The 18,872-nt window shown below is 37.0% G+C and overlaps 1 protein-coding gene across 1 annotated transcript in view; it reads right to left on the minus strand.

Annotated features, from left to right (window-relative positions):
• TSPAN13 (tetraspanin 13) overlaps positions 1 to 18,872 on the minus strand; it is a 41,358-nt gene that overhangs the window by 8,099 nt on the left and 14,387 nt on the right. The window contains exons 2-4 of the mRNA XM_058296912.1: positions 2,458 to 2,625; positions 1,716 to 1,796; positions 1,006 to 1,119 (exon numbers count right to left, since the gene is read on the minus strand). Coding sequence (XP_058152895.1) covers positions 1,006 to 1,119; positions 1,716 to 1,796; positions 2,458 to 2,625 — 363 coding nt within the window. The remainder of the gene's footprint in view (positions 1 to 1,005; positions 1,120 to 1,715; positions 1,797 to 2,457; positions 2,626 to 18,872) is intronic.

Raw genomic sequence — 18,872 nt, forward strand, 5'->3', positions numbered from 1 at the left:
ACCTATGAGGAAAAATTATTCCCATAAAAGAGAGCTCCTGAGGGGAAACCAGCTCAGGGCCCAGAGAGGTGCAAGCAGGTAGGAGTTTCCCTAAAACATAAACATGTGCAGACTTTCCAGGAGAGCCAGGCCCTTCGCCATCCTCACGCAGAACCAGGTTGGATCTTGGAGGTGTCGGGCCTGGTGTGGGATATCAGGAGGGCTCTAACTGGCCCATCACCAGCTCAGGTCCTCAACGGAGAGGGGATAAAGCTGTGGTGGGGGAGAAGGGAGAGAGGAAAACAGATAGTTCTATGTGTTCTCCCTCCTGCGGATGTTTAGCTGATTAAGAAGTCCAGTTTAGTGGTAGTACAACAAAGTGAATGTAATAAACACCACTGAATTGCATATTTGAATGTGATTTAAAGGGAAATTTTTAGTTGGTATATGTTACTAGAATAAAAATTTTTAAAACAATAAAATTGTGAGCACAATGAACCCTAATGGAATCTATGGGCTGTAATTAATCGTATAATTCTAACAATGTTTCATCAACATGTGTGTGTGTGTTTGTGTGTATGTAGGGGGGTATATGGGAGCGCTGTATTTTCTATATGATTTTCCTGTAAACCTACATATTTCTAATTTTTTCAAAAAGCCCAGTTTAAGATAGATCACTCTGCTCCTACCACCCCTGATAAAGCTGAAAACCCAAGATCTTTACACATTTCTCCTGAATCTCTAAGGCTGATTTGCTATTATTTCTCTTTCACAACTTGTTCTAGGCAGAGTAGCGTAGGATAGAATTAGGAGCAATGGGCCAAATGCATCTGTGTCTGGCAGGGCCATGGAATATTCAGCACTCTTAAAGGTGGGTATTTGAAAACAGGCAACTATACAATGTAGGAAGTAGTAGGCAATTTTAAAATATAATTCAGCATCAGAAAGTCAGTTTTTTCCAGTCAATTGTTATTCATCTGAATGGAATACATTTTCAAAAAAATACATTTTATACTTTGTACTTACAGCCAAACAGGTGTCATTTGGGCTAAAACTTCGGAACCCACAGCAATTCAAATTTCTCTGGATGTCATTTCGAGCACCTGCTGTATTGTTCCACCCAACTTCAAGAAGCTGACCCTGGAAAATGTATTTAATATATGTTAAAATATGTCATCTGTGCATAAAATGTATAAAGCTAGAGTCTGCAATTTTTAGTACTAAGTGTACCTAAAATAATATACTGTTTAAAAGACCATTCTAACTTTTCAAAGGCCCATCTCTCAATCTGCAACAAAAATTAAGGCACTATTTCTATCCCAAGAATGAAAAAGTTTTTTTATGCGTAAGTTAAAAGAAGTACTTGGTTTAAAGGTATAATTCTGAGACTTCATCAGGACAAAGTTTACAACCATTATCCCTAGACAGAGATCCATATTCCTGTATAAATTAGACCATGAAAAGAGTAATTGCTATAAGGGAAACACAAACATTCTGGAACAAATATCCCATTGCATAGTGGTCTGAGAAGATGCAGGAAACCTCTTTTTACAGGAGGAAAATAGTACAAGAGATTTTAGTTATGTAGAATGACAATGACAGATGAACAGGAATAAATTACTTCCCTCCATCCCCTACCCCATACCTGTACTACATAGTATAAAAAATTAGAAGGAAACAAAAAAGAAAAACAAAAAATAATAATAATAAAGTAGAAAGAAAAAGCCTTTGCTTACCTGTTGCTCCTGGTTCAGGGCTAAACAAGCACAGGATACAGAAAACTGAACAATAAATACAAGTAAGAGAATTATCATGTACTGAGAGTTATAAGTTAAGGTTAGTTCTAAATACTTTTAAAATAACTTAAAACAGAAATACTAACAACATTAGAATGCAAGAGAAGCAATTCATTCAGAAAACAAATGACAGAAAATTCAAAAGGACTATATATATAATTATTTTGATAATGTACTTACATAAATTCATATAGAAAAATGCTGGTAGTCATAATATAGTAAAAGCAGATTTACTCAAATTTTATTTATAATAAAATAAAAATTTTAAACATATAAGATAGGACTTAAGTATAGATAAATGCATATAAGGGTTCTTAAGATTAAGTCTAAAAATAAAAAGCCACTGGGAAATTCTCAAATACTAATAATCTATAAAGGCCCTGGAAGTCACTGAAGCAATTCAATGTAACTCTGAATTTGCAATACGTAAGTAGGACTACACTGAACTTGCAGAATACATTGTTTGTGATATGACAAGAAAAGAAAAAGAATATATAAATACACAGTAACTTGACTTTATGAGATGTTTCTACATTGAACATTATACATAGGGCTTGCTAGGAATAGCTGTCTTGCATTTAATTTCCTAATACAATTTTAAATTAGTTGTGGCTATAAATTAGCAATCAATAACAAGGATGCAAACCCAATGGGGATAAATTCCACTTAATAAAAAGGATACAAAAAATAACAACACCTGATGGTGTTTTACGGCTCCAATCAGCCCCACTAATGCAATCAGGAACAAGAAGATGCCTACTGCAATGACCACACCGACAACCCGGAGACTGGAAATCAACCCGAAGCCAATGCCCCATGCAGCAATTCCAATTAGCAACAGGCTAACCAACTGCAAGAGAACAAAAGGGGAAGGGTGAAAGGCAAAGGGTGAAGTCAATTCATATCATTTCAAGAACATTTTCCATGTACCTGCTTAGTATCTTACACATAATAGCTAATACTGAATAATAGAATAGACACAAGATCTCAGATGATATTGTTTTAACAAATTGCATTCTCAGTCGTGAAGAAAAGCATATGAAAAGTTTCTAGATGCCAATACATCTCAGTCCACCACAATGCTCTCTTCACACAGAAATCTCTTCTTTCCTTCCAAGTCCAGTTAGCCTGTCATCTTCCCTGCCATACCTTTCTTGTCCTCAACAGAATGAATTAATAATCCCTCCCTTCTCTGGGGAGTTCTACTCCTTGAATATGGTCCTGTTCTCCTCATTACACTTACATTCTGTTTCCAAGCCTGTCTCTCTCAGGAGACTACACAGCTTGATAGTAAGGACCCACATCGTCCCACCTCTTTATATCCCCACAAACTATCATAGGACCTGGCACATGGAGAACACTTAAAAATTGCTCACTGAATTGGTGCTGAAATGAATTGCCTTAGATGTCATTATACATACTATTAGAATTCATATACACACTATATAATATCCATTAAAACTTTTAGCAGGCTGAAAATAATACATGAGATTTTAACTATTTGGAAGGAAAGAGCATTCTGAACAGGAAGAAATTTTTACATTCCAATTAGTTTTATTTATATATTTATAAATTTATATAGAGAACATAGAAATAGAAAACAAGTGAAGAGATAGAATACATTCCTCAAAAATGATCATTACCTGTAAAATTCAGTTACAATTACTTCTTTAATATAACAAATAACTAGCATGACATGATTAAGACTACAAATAACTGATAGAAAATGTAGTTTAACCAGGGATTAAGAGAAAGCGCCGGGGACGGGGAAGGGTTGCTTCTTGTAAAGCAGGAAGGAAACGGTTATCTTCAATTCTATTGAGGTTGAGGGTCAACCAGTTCCTGGAGCAATGTGAGAGTATGGGAGGAATCAAAATACATAAAACATGTTTCCTGGCACTATTTAAAGGCTTGCTCATTTTATTTAGATAGATAAAAATAAATCAGGGAGTGTAGCTAAGTGGTTGAGCACCTGCTTCCCATGTATGAGGTCCCAGGTTAGTCCCCCCATATCTTCTAAAAATATATATCATCCTTACTCAAATGGATATTTTTCTACTAGATATGTAATTTTTTATATGTGTAACCAGGGTTTATTAGACAAAGTTTAAATTTACTAGTATGTAAAACTTTTTACATATGTAGAGACACAAACACAATGTTAAGCATTGGCAAATACTGCATCTATTTGTATATTTATCCATTTATCACAAAGAGGCAAAACTCAAGAATAAAACAAATCATCTCTGGTGTAGTAAAAGCAAGTTATAGAGTTATCTGGACCTGGCGTTCTCCGCTGCAGTCAGTACAAAGAAAGCTTTTGTTTTCATAAGGAAAAGGAAAGGGAAAAGTCCTCACAAATTTTGCTGCCCAAAAATTGTCTGGTCACATTTTCTCAACTGCTCCTTATCACTAGGTCATTTTGTTTCTGCTTCATTTTTATCATTCTCACGCACAATCTTCTAGCAACTTTAAACAATCTTAGATTGAGAAAAAGTCTTCTGCCCCTTCACAAGTTAGCTTATTTCTGATTCTATGGTATCCAAATATAACACATTTCCTTTCACAAGCTGTAAAAGCAGCGAGAAGCCTGAAACAAGTGAGAAGGAAGAGGCTGCATGATGCCCGGGACAGGCCTTGCCTCTACCAGGCAAGACGGGCTCTACTTAGCATCCAGGAGAACATCATCAGACCATTACCACCAACTATGGTCTCTAGCATACTTTTGGTAGATTTTTCCCATACCCTTCCCTGTTTTTAACAAAGTACCTTCTTTGACTTTGATGCAAGAATACTGCAATACTGTTAACTGTAATAACATTAAATGTATTTTCCCCATGCATCTCCACATTCTTACCACCATGTAATAGTGATGTACATTTGTTCTAGTTCACAGTAGGACATTCTTATACTTGTACTACTAATAATAACTACAATCCTCATCCACCTCTGGATTCAGTATGTTATTCAGTCCCAAGATTGTTCTCTAGCTTTCTTTCCATTGACATTTACATCCCTAGGGCTACCCGCTTTCAGCCACAATCACATTTATAAAGCAGCAGTGGTAGTTGTACTCACTAAAATGTGTTACCATCAACTCTATCCATTTTTACAGTTTTATCCAGGCTTCTTCTTGATTCCAAATGCTGACGGTCCACATCTGCATTATGTCAGAGTAACTGTCCAACATCAAGTCCTGCATGGGATGCTTTGTTATGGGTTGAATTGGCCATCAAAAAGATATGTTCAAGTGTAACCCCCGGTCCTGTGAATATGACATTTTTCAGAAATAGGGTCTTTAAAGATGTGCTCTGTTAAGAAAAGGCCAAACTAGATTATGGTGGACCATAACCAAATAGGGCTGGCATCTTCATAAGAGGAGGGGAATGTGGATGCACTGACACACAGGGGAAAATGTCATGAGAAAACAGAGGAAGGGAATGAAGTGTCTGGGACTGGATGTAGCTCAAGTGGTTGAGTGCCTGCTTCCCATGCATGAGGTCCTGGGTTCAATCCCCAGTACCTCTTAGAAACACACACACACACAGAGAATGAAGCATTGTACCTGAAGCCAAGTACTGTCAAGAATTACTGGCAAACCAGGAATTTTTCTAAATTTTTCTAAAGCTAGAAAAAGTCAAGGTAGGATTCTTCCCTACAGGTTTCAGACAAAGCATAGCCCTATTGACACCTTGATTTCAGCCACTACAACAGTGTGACAATACATTTCTGCAGCTACTCAGTTTGTGGTATTTTGTTACAGCAGTCCTAGGAAACAATTTCATGCAGGTTTCCTAATTCAATTACATCAGGGGCAGAACTATCACTATTTCTTTCTTTCCTTGAGTCGTGGAGTCAAAAGGATCAGAAACATGAAAAAACGGATACATAAAATTCTTTAAACCTCACAGTTTTAAAGAATCTTTTTGGAATCATACTGAATCCTTGCTATATGAATGTAATTCTTATCACAAGTTATATATTTATGTATTAATCATCAACAAACATTTAGTGCTACAGGATAAGAGTCAGAGAAAAAGACATTCTACCAGAACAGGAGTAGGTAAACTTTTTCTGTAAAGGGCCAATTGGACATATTTTTGGCTTTGTGGGCCATAAAGTCTCTGCCCCAACTACTGAACTCTGCATTGTAGCATGAAAGCAGTGATACCTGAAACATAAATGAATGAGCGGTGGCTGTGTTCCAATATCACTTTGTTTATGGACACTGAAATTTGTATTTTGTATAACCAATAAAGGAGACAAAATACTATTCTTTAATTTTTTTTTCAAATATGTATAAATTTGAAACCATTCTTAGCTAGCAGGCCACACAATAGCAGGCAACAGCATGGACTTGGCCCATGGACTATAGTTGGCTGACCCCTGCCCCAGAGGTCAGCATAGGAGAAAACTTAAAAATTATGATGCAATCAATAAGTGTTTGCAATAGACATTTTTACAAGGTGGGTCAGAGTACTAAAATATAATCCAATAATCCAAAACAATAGAAGAAGACAAAGGCTGCAAAGAAGTAGTAAAGGAGCATATGGTAGAGTGAAGAAAACAATGGCACCTTAAAGGTAGATGTATTTCCTCATCCCCAGAACCTGTGAACATTACTCTTAATGGCAAAAGACGTGACTAAGTCAAGGATCTTGAGAGGAGTTTCATCCTGGATTATCTGGATGGGCCCTAACTCCTAAACTCTCCTAAACTCTCTCAAGTGTTTAGAGAGACACACACAAAGGAGAAAGCAATGTGAAGATGAGAAAGAGATTGCATGGCTGCAGCTACCAGCCAAGGAATGTCATCAGCCACCAGAAGCCAGGAAAGGCAAGAAACAGAGACTCCCTCCGAAACACGGGAGGGAGTGCTGCCCTGCCAGCACCTGTATTTCTGACAGCAAAACCAAGAGAGAATAAATTTCTGTTGTTTTTAAGCCACACAGTTTGTAGTCATTTTTCAAGATTTCTAGGAAATCATTACAAAACATTTCACACGTCTGGAGTTGGACATGTCAGAAATCTGTTAGAGAAATCTGTCTGATATTTTATCTACTACCAACAGAATCCTGACCCTGTATTAGCACTCTCTTAGCAAACCAAATTCTTCATTCACAACAGCAGTATCTCAACAAAATAAGATATACATTCTCTGCTCATTCAGCTGCCAACATACAGGCTCACCAATAAGAAACATTTCCACTTTAAAAAATAACTTCCACCATCAGAGGGGAGGGGGCAGCACTTTACCGTTCCTAAAAGAAACTCTATTTCTCAGAAAAGGCATTATGCTATTGAAAATATTATCTACTACATTCACAAGTATCTGTTCTTTGTGCTTGTATTTCTTCTTTCAGATGGGGGCAGGAAGAGGCTGCTTCTTTCTATATTCACTCTGTGTCAACAGTATTCCTCAGCAAGCTGATTCTGCTGAGTCTCTGATACAATTTTCTCTCCATCCCCATTGCTACTACCAGAAACTCCTCCCTCAAAAACATTTAAGAGAGTGTATTAGTTTCCCATTGCTGTTTTAACAACTTATCACAAATTCAGGAGCTTAAAACAACACAAATTTATTCTCTTTTGCTCTGGAGGTGAGAAGTCCAACACAGGTCTTATCAGTCTTTGAATATCAAGGAGTCCACAGGCCTGAATTCCTGCTTGGAAGCTCTAGGAGAGAATCCCACAGATTCGGGGTGCCACTGACACAAGCGGACACAGAAGAACACACAGCGAATAGACAGAGAGCGTTTCCTTGCCTTTCTCAGCCTTTAGGGACCATCTGCATTCCTTGGCTCTTGAGCCAGTCTCTAGAGCCAGCAGTGCAGTACCTTTAAATCTCTCTCACTTGGACTTGTTTATTTCTGGTCACTGTACCTCCTTTTCTGATTTCTTTGCCTCCCTTTTATAAGGACCTTGTGAATATACTGGGCCCACTGGCATAACACCGAATGATCTCCCCATCCCATGATTCTTAATTTAGTCACACCCTTTTACTATGTAAGGGAACAGATTCACAAGTTCCAGGGATTGGGACACGGAGGTCTTTGGGGAGGCCATTGTTCAGGCTACCAAGCAGGGTTCTGGAAACAAGGGCAACTGAATTCTAGAATCCTTTTGGCCACACACACCTTGAAACCTTGAGGAGGGGATACTTCCAGGCAGACAGCGGACTAGAAAGACAAGGGACACTCTTCTCCTCCAGAAAAATAGCTAGAAGACAGGCTAAAACAGCTTGGAAAAAGATCTTCTAAGGTTTAGGACACCAGGAGAAGGCTGGACACTGTCCAGAGGAGAGAGGGACAAAGGAAGGAATCGCGACACTGACAGAACTATGACTTGAAGCCAGGGGCGGCCTGCCGGCCCCATCCCTCATACTAAAGACACTTTAGAATTCTCAGGCGTCCAGGCCTGTGGCTACAAAGGGGGCTCCAAGGATCTACCTCCCCAGGAAAGGGAGAGCAAGGGACACAGCCTAAGGCTGACTCAGCTTCTGACCCACAGATTTGGTCTCTGTGTCCCAGGCACCCTTCCAGGCCGGGTGGGGACACACCATTGTTTGTGCTGGGAGCCAGCAAGGGGCTACAGAGGCAGACCCTCCCAATCTCCCTCTCAACCCACTGCAACAGACTGTTGAGGACACAGAGGGGAGTGGAAATATTTCCTATCCAGGGGGGAAAGGGAGGGCCCTGCCAGAGAAGACTGGAGAACTCAGAGAAAGTGTGAATTACAAGGCTCTGAAGCCTCCAGGCAGGAACGTCTATCACCTTGATCTGGTCTGTGTTGCAACAAAACCTTGAGGAAGACTGTAACAATTTTACTAAATATACAGCTGAGCACAGTGACACTATGGAAAATCCCCATAGGCCAGAAATGAAGGGAGAACTGAAAGCTAGAATGTAAGCACACAACTGATTCGCAGGGGCCTGTGAGAGGGGAAGGAGTTTCTGAATCAGAACAGCCCCTAGATGAGAGAGACTCAGGTTTTAAACCAGGCAGAGGGAACATGGTAGAACTGAGACCCTTACATCGTTAGGAATTCCAAAAAGTTGTAATCTAAGTATAAGGAGCTACAGAAAAATTAAAACATACCAGGAGGACAGCAAAGATTTTTGAGTCTCGTCAAAATGTCTTCCACAAGAAAAGAAACACCCAGCCTAGGAAGCTCATTAGCTTCAGAGAGACAACAGACAAAAGGATTAGTACCTCCAAGAACAGGAGGTATTTGATCTGAAAGAGAAGGAAATTAATGGTTAAACTGACTAAAAAAATGTTAAAAATAGAAACAATATGAAAAAAGGAAAACCATATTTTTTAAATGCAGGCTTGAAAACACCGAAACAGAACACACCCAAAGAAAGGAGAAAGGGTTACTATTAAAAACAAGAAAGCAAACGCATAGTAGAAAGGATAAGAGTTTCATTAAAAGGAGGAAAAAAAGTCAACCCAAATTTCCTTAACTGATAAAGAATACCTATCAAAACCATATTCAATTAGAAACATTACCTTCAAAAACCAAAAATAAGACAATGGTGCTGGCCATCACTGCTACTCGTGACTGCAGTGGAGGTCTCAGGCAAAAGAGTAAGGAGGAAAATGAAAATGGAAAAGGACGGGGGTGGGGAATGAGGTGAGGTGGAGGGGAGGTTTGGAACCCACATCATTATTCACCAATTAATAGGGTTATTTACAGAGGAAATCCAAGAGAATCTACAAATTATTAAAATGATAAAAATCAACAGCATGCTGGCGCAGCAAAAACAATTTCAAATGTATTTTTTTTAGGATACAATTTGCAATGGGCCCCCAAATAAATCTAACAAAAGTAGTATAAGACCTTCATGGAGAAACTGCAAAAACATATCGAAGAACATGAAAAACACCTAATTAAATTATAAAGCATCAATTCATCTCCAACTTAACCTAAAAACACAATGTAATTTTATTTGAAATCTCAATAGATTTTTGAGTTGAACTCTACATAGTGATCTATTAATAAAGAATAACAGTCCCAGAAAAGCTAGGAACATTTTTAAGAAGATAAAGAAGAAAGATCTGTGTCTGTTCTACTTTCTCTCAGTCTTGCTATACTATCCCCAGCATCGTACATTTGGAAGAAGGAAAGCATTTGTCCCTACCTCACATCCTAGAGTAAACCTTAAACATAAAAAGCAAAACGAACTTTTAGGAAAAACTACAGAAAAGCATTTTCATGACTTTATGGCCAAAGGCAAACACCTTAAGGTCTAAAATAGCGCAAACCATAATAAAAATCTTAAGAAATAACACTGATAAGGCATTTAGTTTGTGCCATAAGTCCTTCAAGTTAATTAACTATTTTAATCTTCAAAACAACCCTAGGAGTCAGGTAGTAATATTGCCTCCATTTTCCAGATGGGGAAAATAATACACGAAGAAGTTAAGTGACTTGTTCAAGATTACATGTCAAGGAAGGGGTAAAGGTGGGCTATAAACCCAGCCTGTGTGACTGCAGATTCTGTGTTCTTACCTATCACAACTGTACGACACATTAAAATGTTTAAAGTCAATAACAATGAAAACACCAGACAAATGTAGGATAAGTACAAGGGCTAGGAAAAATATTTCCAACATACATACATATATTAAAGAAAACCTGCAAATCAATTTTAAAAAGACAGAAAAGCACAAATAAAAAATGGTCAAAGGATACTAAGAGGCAATTCACTGAAGAAGTCAAAAAAAACAATCAACACATGAAATCAGCAAAATAAAAATTACATCAATGAGATACCATCTTACATGCACTAGACTGGCAAAATATTAAACCTGATGACACCTCAGATGTGAGGAATCTAGAGCTTGGGCAGAAGTAGAAATGTAAATTGCTTTAGCCACATTACAGAAAAATGTGGCAACATCGAGTGAGATTAAAGATGTACATCCCTTACTAACCCAGCAATTCCACTTCTAGGTTATCACTCAAGAGAAATACTCATGTCCCTACCTAGACATGTACCAGAATTTTGCTGCAACTTTGTTCGTAATAGTAAAAAATTGAAATCACCTCAAATACCATTGTTGCAGATTATTCATAAACTGTAGTGTGGTCACACAATAGAGTACAAACTGATCTTGATTAGATATATTAAATTGATAGATTTAAAAACATAACACAGACTAAAACAAACTGTACAAAGAAAAACACACCATTTATATAGATTTTCAAACAAAAAAACACTAGATTATTCATGGATGATATGTGAAATTATAAGTGCATAAAAAATGGAAATGACAGATGTCAACTCCAGGACAGTGACTTCTTTTGAAGGGGGAAAATGGCAAAGGGACTAGAGAGTGGGTCTTCAGCTGTACTGTAACATTAACTTCTTTACTACTGAAATAATGAAAATGCTCTAATGATTGAAGTGATGACTACACAACTATGTGAGTATACCAAATACCCCTTGATTATACATTTTGGATGAACTGTATGCTTTATTTATATGTGTCAATAAAGTTGATTTGTTAAAAAAAAAAAGTTAACAGCTGTATTTGCCCATGTATAAAATTAGGTATTGACTACAATGAAATACCACTTCACATCCACTAGGAGAGCTATAATCAAAAAGAGATAATAACAAATCTTGAGTCACTGGGTAGATGTATGTTTATATATTTTTTAAATACTCTATTTTTATATATTTTATTTATATATAGCTTGGCACATTCTGTATATTTCTGCATAGTCTTTGTTTGCCCACATCTAAATAATGTTCATTTAGTGACTTTTGTGAGTTTAAACACAGTCAGTTACCTCAGACTTTTCTGACATACGTTGAGCACCTACTGCAGGATGGGCTTTTATTTTCAAGAAATTGCCAAAGAGTTTCCCAAAGTGGTTGTACCATTTTACTCTCCCACCAACAATGTATATGAGTTCCTTTTGCTCTCCATCTCCTCCAACATTTGGCATTGTTATTCTTTGTAATTGTAGCAATTATAAAGGGTGTGATGTGGCATCTCATTGTGGTTTTAATTTGCCTTTCCCTGGTGACTAATGATGTTGAGTACTTTTGGGGGTGCTTATTGACCTCTTGTATATCTTCCATTGCAAAATGTCTATTCAAGTTTTTTACCCACTCTTCTTTTTAACTAACAGGTTTTATTTATTTTTTTTAGCAGTTTTAGGATCACAGAAAAATTGAGTAGATAATACACAGAGTTTCCATATACCTTCTACTCTCCAGTTTCCTCTATTTTTAGCATCATATATAAATGTGGTACATTTGTTTCAAGTGATGAACTAATATTGATACATCATTATTTTTTATTTTTATTTTTTAAAAGATACTTAGATTACACAAAATGTTACACAAAAAAATATAAGGGATTCCCATATGCCCCACTCCCTACACTTCCCACCCTTCCCCACATTAACAACTTCTTTCATTAGAGTGGTACATTCATTGCAATTGATGAACATATTTGCAGTATTGCCCCTACGTATAGATTATCATTTATTTTGTAGTTTGCACTCTCTCCCACTCAATTCTGTAGGTTATGGCAGGATATATAATGGCCTGTTGATATATTATTATTAACTAAAGTCCATAGTTTACATTAGGGTTCATGTTTTTGTATTGAGCAGTTCAACGAGTTTTGACAAATGCATAATGTCACTTATCCACCATTATAGTGGATTCAGAATAGCTTCATTGCCCTAAAAACACCTGTACTCCATCTATTCATCCATTATCCCCACCAATCCATGACAACCACTAATCTTTTTACTGTCACTTTCCCACAATGCCATACAGTTGGAACCATAAAGAATATATACCCTTTTCAGACAGTCTCCTTTCACTTAAGGTTCCGCCAGGTCTTTTTGTGACTTGATCATTTCTTTTTTGTTTCCTTTTCTTTTTTCTTTCTAGTCATTTCTTTTTGTTGCTGAATAATATTCCACTGTGCCCCAGTTTGTTTGTCCATTCTCTTATTGAGAAACATCCTGGTTGTTTCCTGTTTTAGACAATTATGAATAAAGCTGCTATAAACATTCATTGCAGGTTTTCTGAGCTGACATAAGCTTTCAACTTATTTGGGTAAATAGCTAAGAGCACGATTTCTGGATTATATGCTAAGTCTCTGTTTAGCTTTGTAAGAAACTGCCAAACTGCTTCCTAAGTGGCTATATATTCCCACCAGCAACAAGACTTCCTATTTTTCTATATCCTCATCAACCTTTGGTATTGTCAGTTTTTTGGATGTTGACCATTCTAAGAGGTATCTAGTGCTATCTCATTGTTTTAACTTGTAATTCCCTAAGGACATATGATGTTGAGCATCTTTTCATGTGATTGTTTGCCACCTATATATGTTGTTTGGTGAGAGATTGTACAGATCTTTGGTCCAGTTTTAATTGGGTTGTTTGTTTACTTATCAAAAAAATAAACTATTTTGTTTTAAAAAATTAACTTCTTAAAAAGAGAGACATGGCAAAATACTAGTATCTGTTAAATCTGGTTGGTGGGTTCATAGGAGTCTACCACATTATCTTACGTGCATATGAAAAACTTTATAATTAAAACTAGCCTTGAAAATTTTATAGCCTCTTCATTACTAGGGCATCAATTCTAAATTCTTCTCCTTTATTTTCCTCTGTAAACTGGTCCAGTTTTCGTCAAACACACTTAGTTTCCATTATTCCCCAAATACAGCTACTTAAATCAAGAAAGTGCTTCTCATTCATCTCTCAAATATTTCAAATTCATTCCTGTCTGCATTTCTTCAAGTATTGTCTACATTTCCTCCTATAACATGCTCACATTTTGGGGAGAAAAAAAAAAGAGGAATTTTAAATAAATGTTGTATATACCCAAAGTCAGTAGGCAGTTATTTGTTGGTTCTCCACACTTCCGTAACAGAAAGCAAGTCTCTAAGTCTATCACACTCTGGTGGCCTCAAATGTGGACCAAGATACCGCCCTCAAGAACCCAAACTCCCAAGCATGCACACACACAGGCAAAGGTACAGTCTCATTTGCAAGGACTATTCTAGAAGGTAGAAGAGAACATGGTCTTAACTGACCAATCCAAAATAAATTTTACACCTAGTACTAGAATAGTGAAACTGTCCAAATAGAAACTTATTCCAGTGAAGGAATTTTCCAGTAAACCCTCCAAAATATGTTGATTTTTAAAATTGAATATTGAAAACAATGTATATGTTTTTGTGTGTGACTGGTATTCTAAAACATTGTAATATAAATCCCAAAATAGTCATGATTAACTTTTTAAATTGGAAATAACACATAAAGATTTATAATATGCCTAAAATTAGATCTGAACATCAATGTACCTTTAACTTTTAATAAAACAGAGCCTTTTAAAGGTGATAATGGAACTATTTATTTCCAAGTAGTGGTTCATTTATAATTTTCAAGAGAATGGGGTTTTATAGTTTCCAAACTAGTGTTCCAAAATTAATTCTAACTGCACAATTCAAAAACCTAAATCTGTACTAGAACTTGGTAGACAAAGGAACTGCAAGAATCCTTTGTTCGGTTATAATAACAACAGTTTCCTTATGCAACCAATTGTAATGGAAAGTAAATTTAGGCCTATGACAAATAGTTTCCTTCCTTGAGGAAAGAGAATGCTGATAAAAAATGATTATGGATCTGTTACCTCATTGATAGCAAGGGTTTTACGAGAAGGAAGCCAACATTTCCTGTTTTCTCTTTTAAACAAAGAAAAGTATGTTATATAAATCTTATGATTAAAAGAGCTATAATGGAAAAAGCAAACCAAAACAAATTATAAAAGTGTCTAAAACTGGCATTGCTTCTTCAAGCCAATTCCAGGAGGAGGCAGCAACGCCAGAGTAGAGCCAGATAAACATAGCATTCCCAACCAAGGCTCACAAAACAGTGTAGGCACAAGGTACCTGGCCAATGAATTTAATCTATTCCTTTCATTTTATAGGTGAAGAAATCAGAGTTGAAAGTTACAGGCCCAGTGACACCAGTGGCAGAGGTGTGACTGGAATTCAGCTTTCTTCTTGGCACATTTTTTTCCTCCCTATAGGACATCATCATAATTCCCAGATATATATTTAAATAACTTTTAAAATTGAGATATAATATTAAGGACACTATCATAATGTATAAGGACTATAATTCTTATTTTGTAGTCTGACTGATATGTGTTTGAATTGTATCTCTTGAACGTATTTGCTAGAAGACCTGGCTGCAGAGAGGCATGTAAAACAACAATAAAATCCTCTACCCACAGGACCATTCCATTAGCTAAGCATCAAATGCTAGCTTACTGATTTTGTGCTTTTTATTTTTTCTTTTATTAAACCCAGATATTGTGTCACAAATGCCTATATTCACAAAAAAGCATGAGCACACAGTGTGTTGTCATTGCCTTCAGTGGGAAGCAAGAAATTCTACTTAAGGTGAAGAATTTCTAATCTCTGAGATTATTCTAGCAAATAAAATTATTAAAAACAAATCAAGGGACGGATGTGGCTCAAGCAGTTGAACACCTGCCTCCCGCATGGGCGGTCCCCAGTTCAGGTCTTATGCCTACTGAAAAACCAAAAACAAGAGGCAAAACAAATGAAAAAAACCAGCTCAGGGAAGCTGATGTGGTACAGTGGTTGATGGCTGGCCTCTCACATATGAGGCCCTGGGTTTAATCCCCAGCTCCTGGTATCTCAAAAAACAAACAAAAAAAACTAATCAACTGAAGGGAGTGATGTCATCAGCATGGCAACGTAAGATGGTCCCTGAAAAAACATACCCAGAGATTCAGAGAACAAAAGGATAAATCCCACTTGCTTAGAACCCTGAAGGACAGAAGATAGTCAAAAAGGACTCTACAAATGCTGAGTCAAAGAAAGAAAATATCAGGTAGGAAACATCTGTCCTGGACCCACTGGTCCACTCCCTCTCCTTCACATGGTCCCAGGCAGCTTAGGAATTTCTCAAAAATAGTGACCCAGGGAGTGGATGTAGCTCAATCAGTACACATGGGAGGTCTTGGGTTTAAGCCCTGGTATCTCCTAAGAAAAAAAAGCAAAACAGGCAAACAAACAAAAACACCAACTCAGGGTTGCCTATGTGGGTCAGTGGCTGAGCACTGTCTTCCCACATATGAGGTCTGGGGTTCAATCCCAGCCCCAGTACCTAAAAAAAATAAAAAATAAAAAAATAGTGGCCTGGATCCCTCACACTTCCCACTGGGGACACGTACTATAAAGACCACAGAGGTAAGTTAGAAGCCCGTGCCTATCCAGACACAAGGACCCAGATTCACACAGACCCAGGGCAGTGCAAAAACTGCTGAGGAGTACTGCATACAAAAGGGGCCCCAGAGGAAGAAAGATAGAGATAGAGACAGAGACAGAGAGAGACCACAGTAAAACTGCAACTGGAAAGTGCTCAGCTCCTCAAGTAATCCAGTTTCAACTGCCTAAATGCAAAATAGACTTTTCTGGAGTGACCTGCCTTTCTGAATTGATCCCATCTGGCTCCCTGGAGCAGGATACCCTACCCAGGAAAAACAAAGGGGGGTGAGATGGAGGTTTAAACTCAACTACTTAAAGACAAGAGGGTCCCAGCACTGAAAAGAGTCTGTAAAACAGGGCACTGAGGGAAGGAGAGAATTTTAGCAAATAGTAGGAGCTGGAGAGAAAAGCCTATACAAACACAAACAGAACAGAACAGAACAGAAGAAAGGAAATTTTCCCATGGAGGTGAAATAATTACACAAAAACTGAAATCTTAAAAATTGTGCCAATATCCAGGACAAGAATCAGATGAAGAGCTGAGAAAAATCTGAGCAGTCAAACATGGGCTATTCTAAAGGTCTAGAATAAGTTAGAATAAGCATAAAAAAAGAACCTTAACACAAACCCAATCAACAATAAACCTTAGAAAAGAAGGTGAAACTGACTTCAGAGTTAACTCATCAAGATAAAGAGATGCCTAGACATCAGGAAAATATTACAAGCCATCTAAGAAATAGGAAGATATGGCTCAATCAGAGGAGCAAATTAAAACATCAGAAGAGGCACAGAATTCAGAACAATTAATAAAGAAGTTCAAACAAATCTAAATCAATTCAAAGAGATGAAGGAAAAATATGCATAAAGAGATAAAGGATATAAAGAAGACAATGTGTGAGCATAAAAAATTGAAAGCATAGAAAGAAATATAACAGAAATTATATGGATGAAGGCACAATAGTAGAGATAAAAAATATACTAGAGGCCTCTTGTAACAGCAGATTTAAAGAGGAAGCAGAAAGAATCAGTGAACTAGAAGACAGGACAATAGAAATCATAGAGTCAGAGGACAGAGAAAAGAATAGAAAAAATAAGCAGTGCTTCAGTGATTTAAGCGACAGCATGAAACATGCAAACATAAGGATCATGGGTATGCCTGAAGATAAGGGAAGGGACAAAGGGCAGAAAGAATATTTGAGGGAATAATGGTTGGAAACTTCCCAACTTATATAAGACATAAATATACCTGCCCAAGAGTGCAACATACTCCAAAGACAATAAATCCTCATAGACCTACTCCGAGACACAAAGTAATCAGAAAGCCAAGTGTCAAAGATAAAGAAAGAATTCTGAAAGCAGCAAGAGAACAGCAATTCATCACAAAAAAGGTTTCCTCAATAAGACTAAGTGCTGATTTCGCATCAGAAGCATGGGGAAGAGAGAAGGTAGTGGCAAGATATATTTAAGGTACTGAAAGAGAAAAACTGCCACCCAAAACTTCTTTTTTTAAATATATAGCTGTTTTTAAGTTCTCCATCATATCACACCTTAGATTTTACCGTTTTTAAGATTTTTTTCTGGAATCCATGTTGCCTGTAACATGCAAGCTTGTGCTAAAAGACTCGAGTCACCCTGCTTTGAATGTCATTCATGGCCCTTGTAGGAATCCTTTCCGCAGTTCCCGATACTGTCTTGGAAGACTCACTTCTTCGGGCCCCATGTTGGGCACCATTTGCTGGAGATTTGGGCCCGAAGGGTATCAGGAATGAAAGAAAGAGAAAAAGGAGAGTGAAAGAGAAAGAAAAAGGAAAGGAGAAGGAAAGAGGGAGGGAGGGAAAGGAAAGGGGGAGGGAGGGATGGAGGGAAAAGAAAAGAAAAGAAAAGAAAAGAAAAGAAAAGAAAAGAAAAGAAAAAAGAAAAGAAAAGAAAAGAAAAGAAAAGAAAAGAAAAGAAAAGAAAAGAAAAGAAAAGAAAAGAAAAGAAAAGAAAAGAAAAGAAAAGAAAAGAAAGAAAAGAAGAAAGGAAGAAAGAACAAGAGAGCTGGGATCAGGGGGTCTGTGAGTAGAGACTCATCAGACCCCATAACTTCTTTATCTAGCAAAACTGACCCTCAGAAATGAGAGACTTTAAAATAATCACAGAAAATCATAAACGAGAGTGTATCAATAAGACACCTGTCCTACAAGAATTACTAAAGGGCATTCTGCAGTTTGAAAGGAAAAAGGCAGGAGAGAGTGGCTCAGAGTAGTGTGAAGAAATGAAAATCATTAGTAGGGGAAAGTAAAAGGGTAAATGCAAAACCCTATAGTACTATATCCTCAATACACAATTCTGCTCTTTAAATTCTATAAGAGTAAGAATACAACTGAACAAGAAAAAGGCATAGTTCCTGAAAATGGACATGCAAAACATAAAGTGGTAAAGTGGGACAAAAACAACATAAAGAGGATGACCTGAGAAATATGAGAGCAGAAAATGTGCAGGTTACTGAAGTTAAGTTGTTAACTTCTCAAATTAGTAGTTTATAGTAGGTTGTGTACTATTAGCCCTGGAGTAACCTCAAAGAAAGTATTTTAAAAATACACTGAAACAGAAATGAGGAAGGGAAAAGTCAGATACGTTTTTAAAAAATCAACTATACGGAAAAAGAATTTGCAATAAAAGAGACAACAAAGGACAAAATGTCTGAAATAAGTACTACCTTTACAGTAACAACACTGAATATTAATGGATTAAACTCCCCAATCAAAAGAAAAAGAGTGCTAATATTTTTTATGTACCATTTATGTAATCTAAAGCTTCTTTAAAAAGAAAA

This window comes from Dasypus novemcinctus, chromosome 5, assembly GCF_030445035.2.
Source record: "Dasypus novemcinctus isolate mDasNov1 chromosome 5, mDasNov1.1.hap2, whole genome shotgun sequence".
Lineage (NCBI taxonomy): Eukaryota > Metazoa > Chordata > Mammalia > Cingulata > Dasypodidae > Dasypus > Dasypus novemcinctus.